Here is a 17,783-nt window from a genome sequence, read left to right as displayed (position 1 = left end):
TTATTGTTCAATGTATCTTCAAAATTTATTTCAAATGTTGCAGGCAGCCACAACTCGACAGGACCCGTTTTGCCAGAATTGCTGGCTTTCTCAAGGGTTCACATAGGCTGCTGATTGTTTCGTAGGCAGACCTCAGAGCCTAGCTCTGTTTCCTATTGTCTTAACTTTCGTTGAACAGTGGGATCTTTCTGTTATTTTGGAGTTGTTCCAGTGGATCTCACTTACCATCTTTATTGTGTATATCAGGAAAGCACAGTTACTTACCGTAACAGGTGTTATCCAGGGACAGCAGGCAGATATTCTCTACATGTGGGTGACGTCATCCACGGAGCCCTGACGTGGACAGCTTTTCAAGCAAACTTGATTGAAGATTTCAAGTTTGCTGGTGCTGCACCATGCATGTGTGTGCCTTCCCGCTCCACTAGAGGGCGCATCACCTCCTCGTGGTCTTCAATTCAGATAGCTAGCAAAGAAGCCAACCCCGGGAGGTGGGAGGGTTGCAAGAATATCTGCCTGCTGTCCCTGGATAACACCTGTTATGGTAAGTAACTGTACTTTATCCCAGGACAAGCAGGCAGCATATTCTCTACATGTGGGTGACCTCCAAGCTAACCAAAAAAGGGAAGGAGGGAAGTTGGCAATTTAGGAAAACAGATTACGCAAAACTGACTGGCCAAACCAGCCGTTGCTCCTAGACAAAGTATCCAGACAGTAGTGAGAGGTGAAGGTATGAACCGAAGACCAAGTGGCAGCCTTGCAGATCTCCTCAATTGGTGTGGACCTGAGAAAAGCGACAGAAGCCGCCATCGCTCGGACTTTATGTCCCGTGACCCGACCATGCAGCGAGAGACCAGCCTGAGCATAGCAGAAGGAAATACAAGCAGCCAACCAGTTGGACAAGGTGCGCTTGGAAACAGGACGTCCCAACCGATTAGGATCAAGACAAGAACAATTGAGGAACCTTCCGATGAGACTGGGTGTGTTGGAGATAGAACGCCAACACCCTCTTACAGTCAAGAGTATGAAGCGCCACCTCACCAGGATGAGAATGGGGTTTAGGAAAAAACACCGGAACAATAGACTGATTAAGGTGAAAATCTGACACCACCTTAGGCAAGAACTTGGGATGAGTGCGCAGGACCACCTTGTCATGATGAAAAACAGTAAAAGGTGGGTTCGCAACCAAAGCCTGCAGCTCACTAACCCTGCAAGCAGATGTGAGGGCAAGCAGGAAGATCACCTTCCAAGTAAGGAACTTCAGATGAGCTTTATCCATGGGCTCAAAGGGGGGTTTCATCAATTGGGCGAGAACCACATTGAGATCCCAAACCACAGGGAGAGGCTTGAGAGGAGGATGGACATTCAAGAGACCCCTCATGAAATGAGAAACCAAGGGGTGGACAGAAAGCGACTTCCCATCAATTGCACTAAGATGTACATGAACAGAATTGGTCTTGAGGCCAGACCGAGACAAATGAAGCAAATAATCCAAAACCGAAGATAAAGAAGCAGACAAAGGTTCCACCTGATTTGAAGCACATCACGTGGCGAATCTAGTCCACTTCTGGGCATAACACTGCCTAGTAGAAGCCTTCCGAGAAGCGGGCAAGGACTTGACCAGGACTTTAAGATATGAGGTGAACGTAAAATTATAATTTAAGACCCGGTTGGCCATCATGGAGTTTTGGTAGAGGCACCTGCCAAACTTAAACATCGTCCTCTCCTCCCGGCCAGGTGGGACAGCCGCGGAGACCCTGGAGGGATGAGACTTTTTCAGAGAAGATTCCACCAGCAGGGACTGGTGGGAAAGTTGCGCCTTCTCAAACCCCGGGCAGGGAACGGTCCGGTATCTAGACTCCATTTTGGATGGAATGGCCGGGATCGCATCCGCATAGGGGGTCTCCAAATTCCAGAAGAAAGCCTGACGCAGCACCGGATTCAAAGGAAGTCGCAAAGACTCCCGAGGAGGACAAGGGAGTTCCATCTCCTCCAAAAACTCCTTAGTGTATTTAAAGTCAGACTGGAGGTCGAGATGGAACGCCTTCCCCATGTCCAGAACAAACCGAGTGAAGGAAGATGGGCGACTGTCTGACCGGCCCTCGAGGGGGGTGGTTGAACGAGACCAAGGCACTGCCGAAAAAGAGGGAGAAGCCTCCCGAGAGTAATGAGGCGGTCTATCAGTGCCCTGCCCCGAGCCCAAGGACGCCCCGCTAAAGTAATGCGGCGGGGTCGAGGACTGCTGACGCCTCGAGGACTTCCGAGGCAAGGACCCCAGGGTCCGAGGTACTGAGGTCCGCCGAGGCGACACGCCTCGGGAAAAAGAAAGGGACCCCTTCGAAGCTGTGGCCTCCTGGAGCGGAACCCCGGACCGGGCAGGCGACTTGAACAACCGGGGTTTGGACAAAGACAACTCCAAGACCTGGAGATCTCCAGCAGCGCGAACACCCAGGGACCGGCCCCGCCTCGGGGGGGGGGAATCCCGGGGTCACTTCGTCAAACGGTGCCCCGAGGGCAAATAATGTAATATAATGTAATTTATTTCTTATATACCGCTACATCCGTTAGGTTCTAAGCGGTTACAGAAAATATACATTAAAATTATAAGTAAGGAAGGTACTTAGGAAATTCCCTCACTGTCCCGAAGGCTCACAATCTAACTAAAGCACCTAAAGAGAATAGAGAAGTGAGAAGTACAGATAGAGGAAAGAATAAGAAATAAACAATCTAACAAGATTGTATTGAATTGAGAGTCAAGGCGAAGAGTCCAAGGAAGAAAGACGCCAAGACAGACACACCTTGCCCCGAGGGACCTCGACACGACGCTTAGGCTGGTCCGGCGCACGCAAGGCTGAGACCGGGGTCAAGTGGGCCAAAGCCAAGGAGAGCTCCGCGAATATCATGGCCCACAACATATCCTGGAACACAGGCACCGAGAGCATAGAAGGCATATCAGGTACAGCGGTGCATTCCACCGAGGGCGACCTCGAAGATGAGTATTCACTGGAGGCGGAAGCACGCTTTGAGGGCTTGGACAGTCTCGACGAGGCCGGGGGGAGAGAACTCCCACCATGGACGGCTGGAGACTCCGAGGTTGGCTACTTCGCCAGCGCCGACCCTGAAGAGGTCTGCTTACTCGGGGCCGAGGTCTTCGAGGCCGACATCGAGGTCGAGGCTGAGACCGGAGCCGAAACCAGGGCCTGCTCCACCACAAAAAGCTCAGCCATACGGGCCCGATGATGACGCAGGGCACGGGTCTGAAAAGTGGCACACCTGGGGCAAGAGTCGGTCAGGTGGTCAGCCCCCAGACACAAAATACACCAATGATGCGGGTCGGTTATGGACAGCAGCCGACCACACTAGGTACACTTTTTGAACCCGGAAAGGGGCCAGGACATAGGGAAAAAACAGGCTGCGGCCGATCGGGGCCAAGCGGCCATGGCAAACTGGGAGCCCCCGGATGCCGAACCGAATATCCTGAAGAAAAAGAAGAAGAAAAAAAGGCGCACAGTGACTCCTGCACAAAAACAATGAAGCCGCAGTGCTAGAAAGGCACTTGAACACGGAGAGAAAGACAACAGGGCTTTCTGGCTTCGCGGAAAACTAAGAACTGAAGACCACGAGGAGGGTATGCGCCCTCTAGTGGAGTGGGAAGGCACACACATTTGTGGTGCAGCACCAGCAAACTTGAAATCTTCAATCAAGTTTGCTTGAAAAGCTGTCCGCATCGGGGCTCTATGGATAACGTCACCCACATGTAGAGAATATGCTGCCTGCTTGTCCTGGGATAAAATATTTATTCCTTGGATTTATACTCTTACAGAAAGTAAAAGAAAATTTTCTTTTTCAAATGGTCTAGAGCAGGGGTGTCAAAATCCCTCCTTGAGGGCTGCAATCCAGTCAGGTTTTCAGGATTTTCCCAATGAATATGCATGAGATCTATTAGCATACAATGAAAGCAGTGCATACAAATCGATCTCATGCATATTCATTAGGGAAATCCTGACCACCTGACTGGATTGCGGTCCTGAAGAAGGGACTTTGACATCCCTGGTCTAGAGTCTCAGGTCCTTTTCAGGCAGGTCAAACTGGTTGCAAGAAAAAAAAGCCAAGTACTGCAAAGAATAAAGAATGTGATAGCCGAGTTTTACTGAACCTCGCTGACTTTATTTCTTCAACACTGATAGATTTCAGGCCTCTATGGCTTCATATGGGTTTAGATAAGGACCAAAGAGGCCATCCATAGCATCCACTATCTCTTCCTCTTCCTAAGAGATCCCACTTGCCCATCCAACGCTTTCTTAAATTCAGACACAGTCCTTGTCTCCACCTCCACTGGTTTGCTGTTCCTAAAAGAAACAGGGGAGTAAACCAACACTGTATCTATGGGAGTATGAAATATCCTGACATGGTGATGAGTTTCAATGGAAGAGTTATACATTTGGCCCTAAACAATGTCCTAAGAATGGGTTCATCTTTCTGCCAGCATCTGGGTTGAGATGCCAGAGTTGATGATTGGGATTGTTCCTTTTAAGTAATTTCTGGGATCTCTTTCCAGTTGGCCTTTTACAAAACCATTGAACATGTTCTATATAAAGGATTCAGCTATTCTGACAGAGGCAGTGATACTGAAGACAACTCATCCACAACATATCTAGGAATAGGGTTGGTTAGGAGCATTTTGCCCCGGAATCCAAACACTGCTTTGGAATTTGAACACCCTGCACACTGTTCGTGTGTTTCTGCGTACGTTTCCCCAGCACTCAGGCCACTCATACGTCATTCAGTTCATTGTTGGAAGCTGTAGTGAAAGCATCTCATGTGATTTTCGCCTTTGTGTAATGTAGTGAGGAAAATACTATTATTTGTTAACATTTTACCTTAAAATCTAGTGTATTTACTGTTAAAATTTGAGTTTGCGAGACCCAGGAATGGATTAATCCAGTTTCTATTATTCTAAAATTGTCTTAGAACTCGAATGGGGTTCTGGAACAGATTACGTTCGGATTCCAAGGTATCGATTCGTAACCTAAGAAGTTTATAGTTTTTCTCTTCTTCCATTCTGTAAGCTTGTATTCGATATCTTTGTATGGTGACCACTTCGCTGTTTGTCCACCACCTCTTGTTGTAAACCGCCTCGAACTATCATGGCTTTGGCGGTTTATAAGAATATAATTATTATTATTAATCACTGTATTCTGTGGCAATGCACAAAAGGAAACGGTGGCTTTTGCTGCGAGGAATAGTTCACCAAGTCCAGAGCATCACCGAAGGGTCACTTGAGAGCAAGATCATCTGTAATTTTAATATACACAAGGAAACTGCCAGCACACATCTGTGGCTGCTGTTTTGCATATAAATAGTCACACAAAAATGTTACATATAAGAAATGTTTGCAAGGCATTTTTGTGCAGAAAAGCCACGGATGTGTGTTAGCAATTTTAGTTTTCTTCAGACATGCACTTCAGACTTCTTTTATGCACGTGCCTGGCTTGCTGTCTCCAATCATCATGCAAATTTTCCATGCATAACATTTACATAAAACTACCTTTCTGCACAGCACAATTTTGAACTCCTGCTCAGCCATCCACATGTGGCGTTGTCTAATGGTTAGTGCAGTGGACTGAGAAACTAGGTTCAGTTCCCACTGCAGCTCCTTTTGACCCTGGGCAAGTCACTTAACTCTCCAATGCCCAAGATACATAGAATGGCATTTTATCAAATTTGTGACAAGCCTTTCTCACATCAAGTGAAGTATAGTAGAGTTGCTTGTCTCCAAAAGGAATATTCTGCTCTCTTGGAGGAAAAACTTCAAGAACTCATGCTTGGGTTTCTTCAACTTCCATACCTACCCTGAGCACAGTCCATCATACAGACTTTATACTCCAGGATAGCAGCTGTGGATATAGTACCTTTGGCATAATTGTGTAGTTGCAATGTGATTACTCTACCTAATGGTGTCTCTCAACAGAGATCACCTTAGGGGAATAGAGCAAGGGGACTTCTAATAATTCTCTCCTCAGCTGCAAGCATTGTAGGTTAAAATAGCCTTCGTCTGTGGCAGTTGGGGTGTTATTATTAGCACCAGCAGGGGTGAGGATTCCATTACCCTTAGATAAGTGAAATGTCAATACTCAAGAAGAGCTAGATATTAGCCTGGGGTAAGGCAATGCACAAAACGATGGTTTATTAGACACCACCACCTAATGGGAACATACTGGAAAGTCCTTCTAGCCTCAGTTACTTGAACAGATAAGCAAGCCTTGGGTTAGGATTGAGGACCAGATAACACTAAAATGGATTGGTAATACTGAATGAGTCCGCAGCAATCCAACTGCAAAAGAGCCATAGATGTACTAACAAGTTTGCATGCAAATGATTCGCACGGAGGTTCGTCGTAATCCCTGTCTCTCCCATCCAATTGATCGCTGTGACAGCAACTTGCACACGTGTGCAGAATGGTCCAGTTGATACAGCGACAATGTACGCAAGTACCAGGTTTGATACTTCAGTCATAGGCGTGGATTATTGTAGCGCATCACATGCTTATGTCATTGAAGGCATCAGCAGCAGATTACACAAATGCGGGACATAAATTCTGGCCCAGCCAGTACATAGTTTTAATAAGCAGAAATTTTAGCCTTCTCTCACTGCTGCCCATTCTCATATATTTTACTCTGTTAACAAGCATACATAAGACACACCTTCAACACATGTGCTCACAATGCACATATAATACACATTTACATCCCTGCTATTGTAAAAACTGTATTTATGAAATAAATGTTGTATTATATTAATTTCAGGCTGAACCATCTTTAAGCCACGTAAGCGACTGGTCTTGACCAGTTGTTTTTTTTTTCAGATCACTAAAAGCAATCCCTTTTTTTTGTGCATCAGGAAGCCATGTTAGAGCATCAGATCGCTCTACTAGTTTACATGGCATTTCAATATTAATGAGCTTATCTGCATGGTCAGAACAGAGAACACGAGATCCTGCAGAAAATCACGCAGTGAGCCGTTTAGCGATGATCATTAGAAGATTGCTGACTTTTGTGCATCTGGCTCTGAGTTTTTGGCTACAGAATTTAGAGAGATCAATAGCAAAAAAAACCCAAAAGCCCTATGTTCCACACTATGGCTGAAAAAACTGCAAAGAAAAAGAGTGGCACAATAGTCTCTGGATGATACAGGAGAAGTTTATTTAAAATAACATTAAATAAAAACACAAAAATGTGGAAGTATAAAAAAAAGAAAAACAATGCACTATAAAACACAACAAAAATATGCAGTTTATTAAGAGAAGTAGTTATAATTTGATTCAAGACGCTGATTGGTACACAGTGAGAAACAACTGCAGTAAGGCAAACATGTAATCCGAACCCAACAAGATCTATGTTTTGGCTGAGCTATGTCTTCAACAGGGGTCCTTGAAAAAAAAAAGGACAATTAAAAAATGAAATGATAAAAATAAGTTGTAACAGAAAGAAGCAATAATCCAAAAGTGTGAGCGATATAGATTGTGAATGTATAAGAACCATCGTGAAAAGTCTGAGGAGTGATAATCCAGGAGAGTGAAACCTGAGGATTGTGTGGACCAGGTGATAAAATATATGAAAACATTACAACTCAAAAAAACAAAAACAGAGAATAATGAAGACTTACTTCGATGGGTTCACTGAGAATATAAGAGTGCCTGTGTTAAATGCTAGAAAGGGTAAGGAACTGACGATGCAGATCTTTAAAACATGACGTAGATATGTGAATCCATGAAGAAAACGTATGTAAAATGATGTGAAATTTATTTTTAAAATTTCTATCCCGCTTATCAACTAAGCGGGTAACAATTAGTACATAAATAAGAAACAAACTTACACATCCATTAATGCAAAAAAAAAAAAACCCCCCACAAAAAACCCACTTATTAAAAAACATCATCTTGTATTAAGATCACATAGAAATGCTCTAATACTGACTGATTACAGAACGCTCAAGTAAGACAAGCTTTCACAAATAGGCAGGTCTTTAGCAATTTCTCAAAAGATTTCAATTCTGCACATACACTTAATGTCCCCTTCATTGAGTTCCCAAAGTCTTGGGCCTGTTACAGCAGCCATACTGTTTGTTTGTTTTTGTAATGCTCTTCCTGTTTCGTTTCCTCAATTAATCTCATAGTTAATTCAGACTGTAAACTTTGATATGGAGTAGACCTTCCCAAAATTTGAATCAGGTACCATGGTGCCACTCCATAAAGCACATGGTGTATTACAGTCAAGATTTTATACTCAATTTTAGGGCCTCAATCGGCAACCAATTTTTTTTTTGGTAAGGCAAGGTCGGAAGTCTGGCTGTTTATTTAATACAATCACCCACTATTTTGTGATATCAGCTGACACTTAAGCATAAATAATGTGGCGCCACATGAAATGGACCGTGATGCCAACTATACGTTCGACGTAAGAAAAGTGCATAAAATTTACTATCAAGGGGACACAATATGTGGTGGGGAACACCCGATATGAGTAACACTTTTTGAATCGTTCACAAATCGTTCACAAATCGTGGATTGTTCGCAACCACTACAGTGTTGGGAGCGCAGTGATTGAACAGCAAAGGCACATTTTCCGGGGGGTAAAAAGCCCGTTTCTGACCTTTGCACCATTACATTGGTTCTGAGCACTATCTACACTTGTTAAATTGGTGTCATATTTATTTGTAAGTGTGGGTGATTTTTTGTTTTTTGTATTCGGGTACAGAGACCTTTTAAAACACAATCGCTCTAATGTGTTTGTTTGTTTTGGGGGGGGGGGGTTGGGGTGAAGGCCACCCTTCAATCCCACTGCCTGTGTACAAAGAAAGGGGGGGGGGGACAGAGAGAAACGAGACGTTATTTTGTGGGTACACCAGAGAAACAGCTTTCTGCAAGGGCCCTAACGCTGCATCCTACCGAGGAGGCCGCAGCGACCGTTGAGCACCCCTAGAACATGACACACAAAAAACCACCCCAAGAAGTGAAACAAATAAATAAAAACTGGGGAATATATATAAAAAGAGGCTAACGAAAAATAGTATAAAGATATGGGGGGGGGGAAATAACCTGACCTGAATAGCTGCGAGCGTCCATGGCGTCCTCCTTTTTCACTCACCGCCCACCCCGCTCTGCGCACGCGCCTTCCAACCGCCGCCGAAGGAAAAGGCGCACGCGGAAATCCCCGCCTCCTTCCTACCCCTCACCCTCCCAAAGCCTATTGGAGGAGCGTGGCAGACGCGGCCCGGCAGCCAATTGCTTCCCATCGTCGTCAGTCAAACGCGCCAGCGGGTGGCTGAAAAAAAAAAAAAAAGAGAGAGAGAGGATATTCAGTAAGTATACCAACGTCATTGCGTGGAAGAAGTTCGATTGGCGTTTGTCTAGCACCTTGTCCATTAGAGAATGACACGGTGACAAAATTCATCACCGTTCCCGTCACCGCGGGAAATAATCCCATGTCATTTTCTAGTGTCTATTTCAATCTCAATCCTTCTACACCAGCATTCTTCAAAGCAAAGCTTGCAGGTCAGTGGTTGTGCCCAATTATACTCTGATTCTTCCCTCTCTCCTTAAAGAATGACATGAAGATGGTTTCCTGCGGTTATCCGTGGGGACAGGAACGGTGATGAATTTTGTCACCGTGTCATTCTCTATTGTCCATCAAAGCGAGAGGCGGGAGGAGGCTGATGGCTGTCCACAAAAGCCGTAAGTCTCGTCTTAAGAACATAAGAATAGCCTTACTGGGTCAGACCAACGGTCCATCAAGCCCAGTAGCACGTTCGCACGGTGGCCAATCCAGGTCACTAGTACCTGGCCAAAACCTAAGGAGTAGCAATATTCTTTTTTTTTTTTTTTTTAGTTCAATAAATTTTTATTCAGTATTTTAAAAAATACAAGGAGCAATTCAAATACATAAAAGTAGTATAGCATTTTGCATTAATATACAGTTATTTATAAAGGCCCATATTATTCTATGCTACCGATTCAGGGCAAGCACCCAATAGATGTTGGGTCAATTTCCATTCTAGATCCTAAGACTTGGAGTAAAAGCAAATGAGTTTTTTTCTCCATACTTTAAGGTATTTATTTTATGTTTTATTTCTCTATATAGATTACCTTGAAAAGTGGACAAACTTGGCCACCACACCATTTCACTGCAAACGTGCAAAAGTGGGTTAAATCAAAGTACTCATCCCTTTGTTTTGTCTAAATCTCAGCAGTTTTTCAGAATCAGGCATGAGAAAGAAAATGCAATGGGGGTGTTCACATTTTCAGATTACTAGGTCAAAATACTTGAGTAAAAGTGAAAATAAATGTATATTTTAATACTTAAGTAATAGACAATGAACAACACATTCAAAGTGAACCAAAAAAAACCCCTTGCCCAATATACAGTAATACGTTTTAAGTAAAAGAACCACAACTACAATGAATGCAGCTGTTAATGTTTTTATCCCAACTTTTATTGCTCTGCAATTAGAACCGCTTTGCTTTTAGTAAAACTAATTTTAAAAAAGGCTGTTCTTAATGTCAGTGTGCTTGTGAGTCAACAAGCCAGCACAGGTAAGAAATAGCAGAAAGTGGATTGCTCAGGCTGATTAAAAAGTTCCTTCAAATCAGACCAAGCTCCAATATTATCCATTTCTTCTGACTGGGTCTGCAGATTTTGATCTAAGATATCTCCGAAATGCCTTGACTTCCATATAGCAAAGAATACTTTATCATTGTTATTGTCTTTATCATCTGCAATAGTAGTGTTGTCTAAGTCATCATGTTTCATTATTGTCATCATACTATCCAATTACAAAGAAAGCTTTCACAAAGTTGGAATCATTGTCTCTTCTTACAATTTTTCGTCTAATTGCAAACTCCATTTTAATATCATCAAGAACTGATGTAAAGAACATCAAATGTGACAACCTTTTAACCCTAAGGTCAGATAAGCAGACTAGATGGTATAATGCCTGTTTCCCATGGTTAACCCACAGCAACTACAGCAATGGGCAAAACTTAGATATACAGTCAAACCGCGGTTTGTGAGTGTTTTGCAAGATGAGCAAAAAATTCCCGCAAATCGTGCCTCGCAAATCGAGCGTTGACGCGATTTGCGAGCCCCCCCCCCCCCCCACAATCGGGCATACCCCCTGCTCGCGTCGTCCTCCCCACCGCCCACTCACCAAAACACAATGTTACCCCGATCTGGTACCAGAACCAATGCACAGGACATGCCGGTCTCGGAAGATCCACCCTCTTGCTTGGGCTGGGCCTTGAGCATCTGTGCATGTTCAAGGCCTTCTAGTTCTCGCTCTCTCTGAGATTCTCGGAGATTTCTGAGAATCTCAGAGAGAGCAAGAACTAGAAGGCCTTGATCCTACGCAGATGCTCAAGGCTCAGCCCAAGCAAGAGGGAGGATCCTCGGGCACCAGCATGTCCTGTGCATTGGTGCTGGTGCCAGATCGGGGTAAGAGATTGTGTTTAGGTGGGTGAGTGGGGGATGCCGGATTGCAGGGAGGGGGGTGGAGCAGCGCCGGTGGTCTCAGGGGTGGGGGATAAGGTGTAGCAGCACTGGTGGCCTCGGAAGGAGGGGGGTTGGAAAGAATCAAGCAAGTTTCCCTTACTTCCTATGGGGAAACTCACTTTGATATACAAGTAAATTGGTTTACGAGCATGCTTCTGGAATGAATTATGCTTGTAAACCAAGGTTCCACTGTACTTACCACCAGTGCGGAAACAAAACCTTTTGAAGGGGTGAATAAACATGTTGGTAAAAATGAGCCAGTCAATATTGTGTGTCTGGATTTTCAAAAGGTAACTGACAAAGTACCTCATTAAAGACTTATGAGGAAATTAGAAAGTCTTGGGATATGAGGTAATATCTTATTATGGATTAAGAACTGGTTAAAAATAGAAAACAGAGTAGGTTTAAATGGTCAATATTCTCAGTTGAGAAGGATCTGTGCTAGGACTGCTTTTTAACATATTTATCAATGATCTAGAGATGGGAATAACTAGTGAGATACATAATTAAATTTGCTGATAACACAGAGAGAAGGCTTCTGGTTCAGGCGCAGGATACCCATAGGAGCCACTGCCCGCGGCTTTGTGCACTGAATCAGTTAGGAAGAGGGAGCTGGCTCGAAGATAACGCCGCATGGATCGCACCGTGGACCAGCGGTTGAAGAACACTGTTTTGGGCCTGATGCACATGCTGGCCCTGTGGACCGGCAGGAAATTTCTGTGGACCGGCACTGGTCCATGGACCGGTGGTTGAAGAACACAGTCTTAGAGGATTAATAGAAGTTGCATGGAAGGAAATAAAAATAAAACAAACAGATAAACCTGATATAATGAGATGAACAGTAGTAATGCATCTGTACAAAGAGCTGTCCCCCTCATGCTAGAGCCTGGCTGGAAACTGGGGCTGATCTTCCAGGGGCCGTAGCACGAACAGATGCTGAGATATTTTTTTTTTTTAGGAGAGCGATCAAATAAAATTGACGGACGTTTTGATTTGACACACTCGTTCACGCCCCAGTTTCGAGAAAGTTTAAATAAAAAATAAAAATCATCTTGCTAAGCTGCTTCTCAGGGTTTGGTTGAAAGCAGTCACTTATTAAAAAGGAAGAGGTGAGAAATCCGAACTCTAGGAGGTGAGCCACTGCGCATGCTCTTCCCAATGCCGTCTACGCCCACCACGGCCTCCTCCTCTTTATTTTTATTGCTTTTCCTGGAGCTTTTGACGGACGACAGTGGGAAGCAATAGGCTATGCCGGGCCGCGTCTGCTACGCGCCGCCAATAGCGTTAGGGGAGGGGAGGTAGGCGGGTTTTTACACTTACAGCCTTTTTCCTCGGCGGCGGTTGTAGGGCGCGTGCGCAGTGGCAGACGAGTTAACAATAAAAAAAAGAGAGAGGAAGACGCCATGGACCCTCGTAGCTACTCAGGTGGGGTTATTCGTGTCTTTGTTATAGTCTCGCCTACCCCCCCCCCTTTTTTTAAATTTAGAGTGGTAGCTGCCGTTTTCTTGATTATTCTTAAGCTGATGGCGCTTAGCAGCGGCTGTGGCCTCCTCGGTAGCCGTGAACCAAACGGCTGCTTTCCTCCGGTGCACCCACAAAATGGCGTCTCGTTTTTCTCCGGCCCCCTTTTTTCACTTTGAGGTATGGAGGACCGGATTTTGCTTCTGTTGAATGCAATGGAAGTAAGGAGGGCGGGTTTCACATCCGGGAGTTGCTGCCACTGGAAGCCATGGAAATAAAATGCAGCTGTCTCAATCCGTCCTCCTTTTTCGGGAGCCATATGGTAACCCTAAGTGGGATTGAAGGGCAACCTTCACTCCCCCCCCCCCAACCAACCAACCAACTCTAAGCCATTACAATATTGTGTTTTTAAAAGTCTGTTTTATGGGCTTCTGTGTGTATTGTTAATGGCTATGACTGTGCTGAGGCCCTGTTAGCAAGAAGAGAACACATTTGTCCCTGTGCAATCTCAGGATCCCCCATCCTGTCCCATTCGTGCAAGCTCTGCCTTAACCACACAAGCCTTGAACACAGTGTGATAATAAAGTGTTGCAGATGGGAATGAGACAGGAAATCGAGATCCCGCTGGGACAAATTTGTCATTTTCTTGCTGTCAGGGCCTCGGTATTGTCACGGCCATTAACAATTTGTCCCCGTGTCATTCTCTAAGCAAGACCACTCTAGGGGCTAGATTCACTAAACAGACCACCACCACATGTTTTTCCCCTCAATCACCCATTTTCTGATCCGGCCAAGCAAATTATTATAACTCCATTATTACATTGCTTGGCTATTTAGCATTAGGTTTTACCAATCCTAAAACCCAGTTGCTGTAGTCTGGGAGGGTTGTTGTTTTTTCCAATAGCACAGATATTTTGCATATATTACACAAGCAAAATATCTGCTCATAAAAAAAAAATCCCCCACTGCTGCCAATGACCCTCCCCCAACAACCCCTGACAAATGTGACCCTAAAACAAAAGGCAGGAGGGATGCCCACTACCTCCTGTCAGGAAAGACAACTTCCCCCTCCTCCTCCCCGAAGAAAAAGGCAGGAGGGATGCTCACTCTCTCCTGCCACTAGAGGCCCCACGGCCTGTACCTTAAAGTTGGGAGCAGGAGGTACTGAAAACACCTCCTGTTCCTCTAATGACACTGGGCCTTAGTCCCCTCCCGGTGCATCATGTGATGCTCAAAAGCTCCCACCTACTGTTCCAAAAATGGCATTTCTCTATAGGAGGATTTCTTGTCAGGTGCACATGGACCAGGTCAGGGTTGGCATAAGGGTGAATTTCACATGCCTTGGATATCTGATGGAGTGCTTCTCCAGTGGTGCCATAGCACTGCAAACTGTTTAAAGGACTTTTAAGAGCAGTTTGTTCAGTTTTGTGAGCATTGGTTCTATACGCTCACTGTTTGGAAGTTCATTTAATCTACATCTGTTCAATTCAATTATTTGGGCATTTTCATGACAATGGTCCATGGCTTCAGTAGTTTGCGCAAAAAATGGCATCTCACTGCTTAAGTTTACTTGGCTAGTGCCATTCTCAGTGATCTACAGTACCATAGAATTTTGAGGTAAAATTGACATGGGGAAATCCACATGCATTTCTTTTCTCCCCATTTTCACCTTCCAGTGCACCACTGGAGGTGGCTCATGGGGGGGGGGGTACCCATATGTTTTGGATAGTGGAACTCTGATCCCTTTTCTCCATATGGGGAGGGGGGAGAACCACCATTTAAGAGAGTAGAGAGAAGAACAGTTCACTATTTTATATATGGCAAATTCTAGGTCCTTTCTTCTCTTCTAATGAAACTAGCCTGAGAGCAGGAATTCCTGTATACTGTTCCCTTAGAACTTAATTTCTCTGTTCTTTCAAGAACGAAACATAACTAGTGATTTCCTATACTAGAAAATATATTTTTTATGGGTTTACTGTTGGGTGAATTCTGCACACCATAGAACATGTTTAAAATTTGGCAATGGGTGAGGAAGAAGAAAACAGCTATATGGCCATTCTACTGAGTTATTTTCTGAGCTTTGTCAGAGGTATTCATTGGATATTCAGTAACCTACAGAATACATATTATATGTGAGTAATGCCTTACTATTGAGAATGAGCTAAATCTAGTAAAACTAGATATGCTGGCACAAGAACTAAACAGCATATTTTGTAGGTGTAGGCTAAAGCTGTAAATCAAAATGTAAATTCAGGAAACTTATTGGCTATCTTACTGTGAGGGTAGAAAATGATAAGTAAAGAATACTTCACCAATTTGCTGTTTACTTTGTTTCTATAGGTTACGGAAGCTGGGATTCTGGGTCAAGATTAGGTAAATATAATAGAATTTTGACCTCAGTTTACAGTTCAAGGACATGATGCTTTATTTTTCTTCATAGTTTAAGCATATTTGAAGGTATCTACTTACCTATACCGAATGCAGCTGTAGAATAGTTTTGTCATAAGTAGCATCATGGCCCAGCTCTGTCCAGGTAGGATCATTTTACGAATAAAAGGGAGATCTGCCTTTATGTCCATTCAGCTTTATGCCTTTCTGCTGAGATTACCATGCTGGAAGGATTTTCTTCAAGCCTCATGCCTTAATCACAGCCATGTCTGATATTGATGCAAAACACAGCAAAAACCCCTTCATTTTTTTTTTTTCTTTTTCAGAGTATGATGGCTATTATAGCTATGAATACGGTCAGAATGATTCTGCCACCACTACTAATTATGGGTATGGTATCTGCACACTTCTAAATCAAATATATATGTTCCCAATGGTATCGTAGCTATGTTAATACAAAAATTTAGTAGCAAGTAGATAGACCAGTGTCTCTCAAACTTTCTCGAGCCGGAGCACACTAAAGGTAGTGGCCACGGCTTGAGGCACCCAGAAGTGCGCAGACGTTGCCGTGATGATATCACGCATATGCATGACATCATCATGTTGACATCTGCGCATGTGCATAGGCCCTCCAGATGGGCCCTGAGATGCCAGTAGGGGGTGCCAGCAGGGAAGAGGGCCAGAGAGAAGGAGAGGCACTGGTGCCAGTTGATTGCCTATAGCAGTGTTTCTCAACTACTTCAAGCTAAGTACCCCTTAAGTCTAACAAATATCAACTGAGTACTCCAACCACAGACCTTTGCCCCAGATCCCATCACCTTTACGAATTGTAATGCAATTTTTTCCATTCATTTTTCATATACACACAATATACACAGCAGATATAAATTCTCAAAACTGACACATTTCAATCATTATATTCAAAATAAAATCATTGTACCTACCGGCGATCCTCTGCAGGCTGCTTTAATTAGCTTTAAAGGTAAGACCGGGAAGCCAGCAGATGCTAGAGAGAAGGGGGAAACATGCAGGCCTTCGGCAAATCGGGCAGTGCTAGCGCTGTACTGCATAAGGAAGTCAGCTGGCAGGTGCCTCTCTTCCTCCTCAGTGTGCAATGGCACACTTAGGATCTCAGGAGGCCTCGGCACACAGTTTGAGATACACTGAGATAGACAGAACTGCATGCAGGGAAGGAATTATAATATGGGGCATACAAATAAGTGGTGGTATTGTTTTTTTTCCATAGATGTAAGTTTGACTTTACAATGGGGCACCCATGTGAAAAGTTAAAAAATGTGCTCTTTATTTAAAAAAAAAAAATTCCAGTTTAAATGCCTATGTGAATGGCTTCATAAAGATAATTAATAAATCCCAGTAAATAAAATAGGCTCATACAGTGATTCTAGGTACAAAAGTTCTTGTGTAAATGTACACCTGCTGTAAGGCAGATGTTGTAAATGTGTGTACTTATTTTTGCATGTTACGGCAGAGCTCAGGTCAGGCTATGCCCTGTAAACACCATATGCACAGATCATGATAAAGTAGGTGGTAATATTTTTGTGTGCCTACATTTTGAGTTAGAAACATAGAAGATGACGGCAGAAAAGGGCTACAGCCCATCAAGTCTGCCCACTCTGCTTACCCACCCCTTGTCTATGCCATAATGACCCAATTTCCTTATCTTGACCCTCGTAGGGATCCCACATGGGTATCCCATTTATTCTTAAAGTCTGGCACGCTGTCTGCCTCGATCACCTGCACTGGAAGCTTGTTCCAATGATCAACCACTCTCTCTGTGAAGAAATACTTTCTGGTGTCGCCATGAAATTTTCCGCCCCTGAGTTTGAGCGGGTGCCCTCTTGTGGCCGAGGGTCCCTTGAGAAAGAAAATATCATCTTCCACTTTGACACGTCCCGTGAGGTACTTAAATGTTTCGATCATGTCTCCCCTCTCCCTACGTTCCTCGAGAATGTAGAGCTGCAATTTGTTCAGTCTCTCTTCGTACGAGAGACCCTTGAGCCCCGAGTTGAGTTATATCCTCAGTGTTCTCCCCAGGGCCTTACAGCCGGGCGCTGTGCCCGGCTGATTTAGATGACCGCCTAGCTAATCCTGCTGCTGCCGCCAATGCTCCTTCCCGGGCTGACTCGCCGCCGAAAATTTTGTTTGATGCCTGCCTTTTTTTTTTTTTGGCCGACTAAGTCACAAGAAATATAACAGGGGTGACCAATTCAAATACACCGTTGGTATTGTAGAGTGACTAAAAAGGTCAGTGAAACAAAATGAAGTCACTGCTGGATCATCAAACAATGTAAATTGTAAATTCAAAAAACTTATTTACAATTCTTTACTTAGAACTCTGCTCAGAGACATGAGGGCTGATTACTCCGCCTC

At 44.1% G+C, this 17,783-nt stretch overlaps 2 protein-coding genes across 5 annotated transcripts in view; one reads left to right on the top strand and one right to left on the bottom strand.

Moving 5' to 3' along the window:
- AKAP8 (A-kinase anchoring protein 8) overlaps positions 1-9,177 on the bottom strand; it is an 81,129-nt gene extending 71,952 nt beyond the window's left edge. Inside the window, exon 1 of one of the 2 annotated variants that reach the window (XM_033924076.1) lies at positions 9,100-9,177. In XM_033924076.1, coding sequence (XP_033779967.1) covers positions 9,100-9,121 — 22 coding nt within the window. In that variant the 5' untranslated portion in view covers positions 9,122-9,177. The remainder of the gene's footprint in view (positions 1-9,099) is intronic. The other variant, XM_033924077.1, reaches the window with a different exon arrangement.
- Positions 9,178-12,795: 3,618 nt separating this feature from the next.
- Positions 12,796-17,783, top strand: part of LOC117350699 (A-kinase anchor protein 8-like) — a 72,885-nt gene continuing 67,897 nt past the window's right edge. Inside the window, exons 1-3 of one of the 3 annotated variants that reach the window (XM_033925198.1) lie at positions 12,796-12,968; positions 15,345-15,377; positions 15,719-15,782. In XM_033925198.1, the coding sequence (XP_033781089.1) occupies positions 12,947-12,968; positions 15,345-15,377; positions 15,719-15,782 (119 nt within the window). In that variant the 5' untranslated portion in view covers positions 12,796-12,946. Of the gene's footprint in view, positions 12,969-13,058; positions 13,185-15,344; positions 15,378-15,718; positions 15,783-17,783 lie in introns of those variants that run through there. The other 2 variants (XM_033925197.1, XM_033925199.1) reach the window with 2 other exon arrangements.

The sequence above is a fragment of the Geotrypetes seraphini genome, chromosome 16 (assembly GCF_902459505.1).
Source record: "Geotrypetes seraphini chromosome 16, aGeoSer1.1, whole genome shotgun sequence".
In the NCBI taxonomy this organism is placed as follows: Eukaryota; Metazoa; Chordata; class Amphibia; order Gymnophiona; family Dermophiidae; genus Geotrypetes; species Geotrypetes seraphini.
Note: the sequence above shows the minus strand (reverse complement) of the source record. Positions and strands in the feature narration are given on the sequence as shown.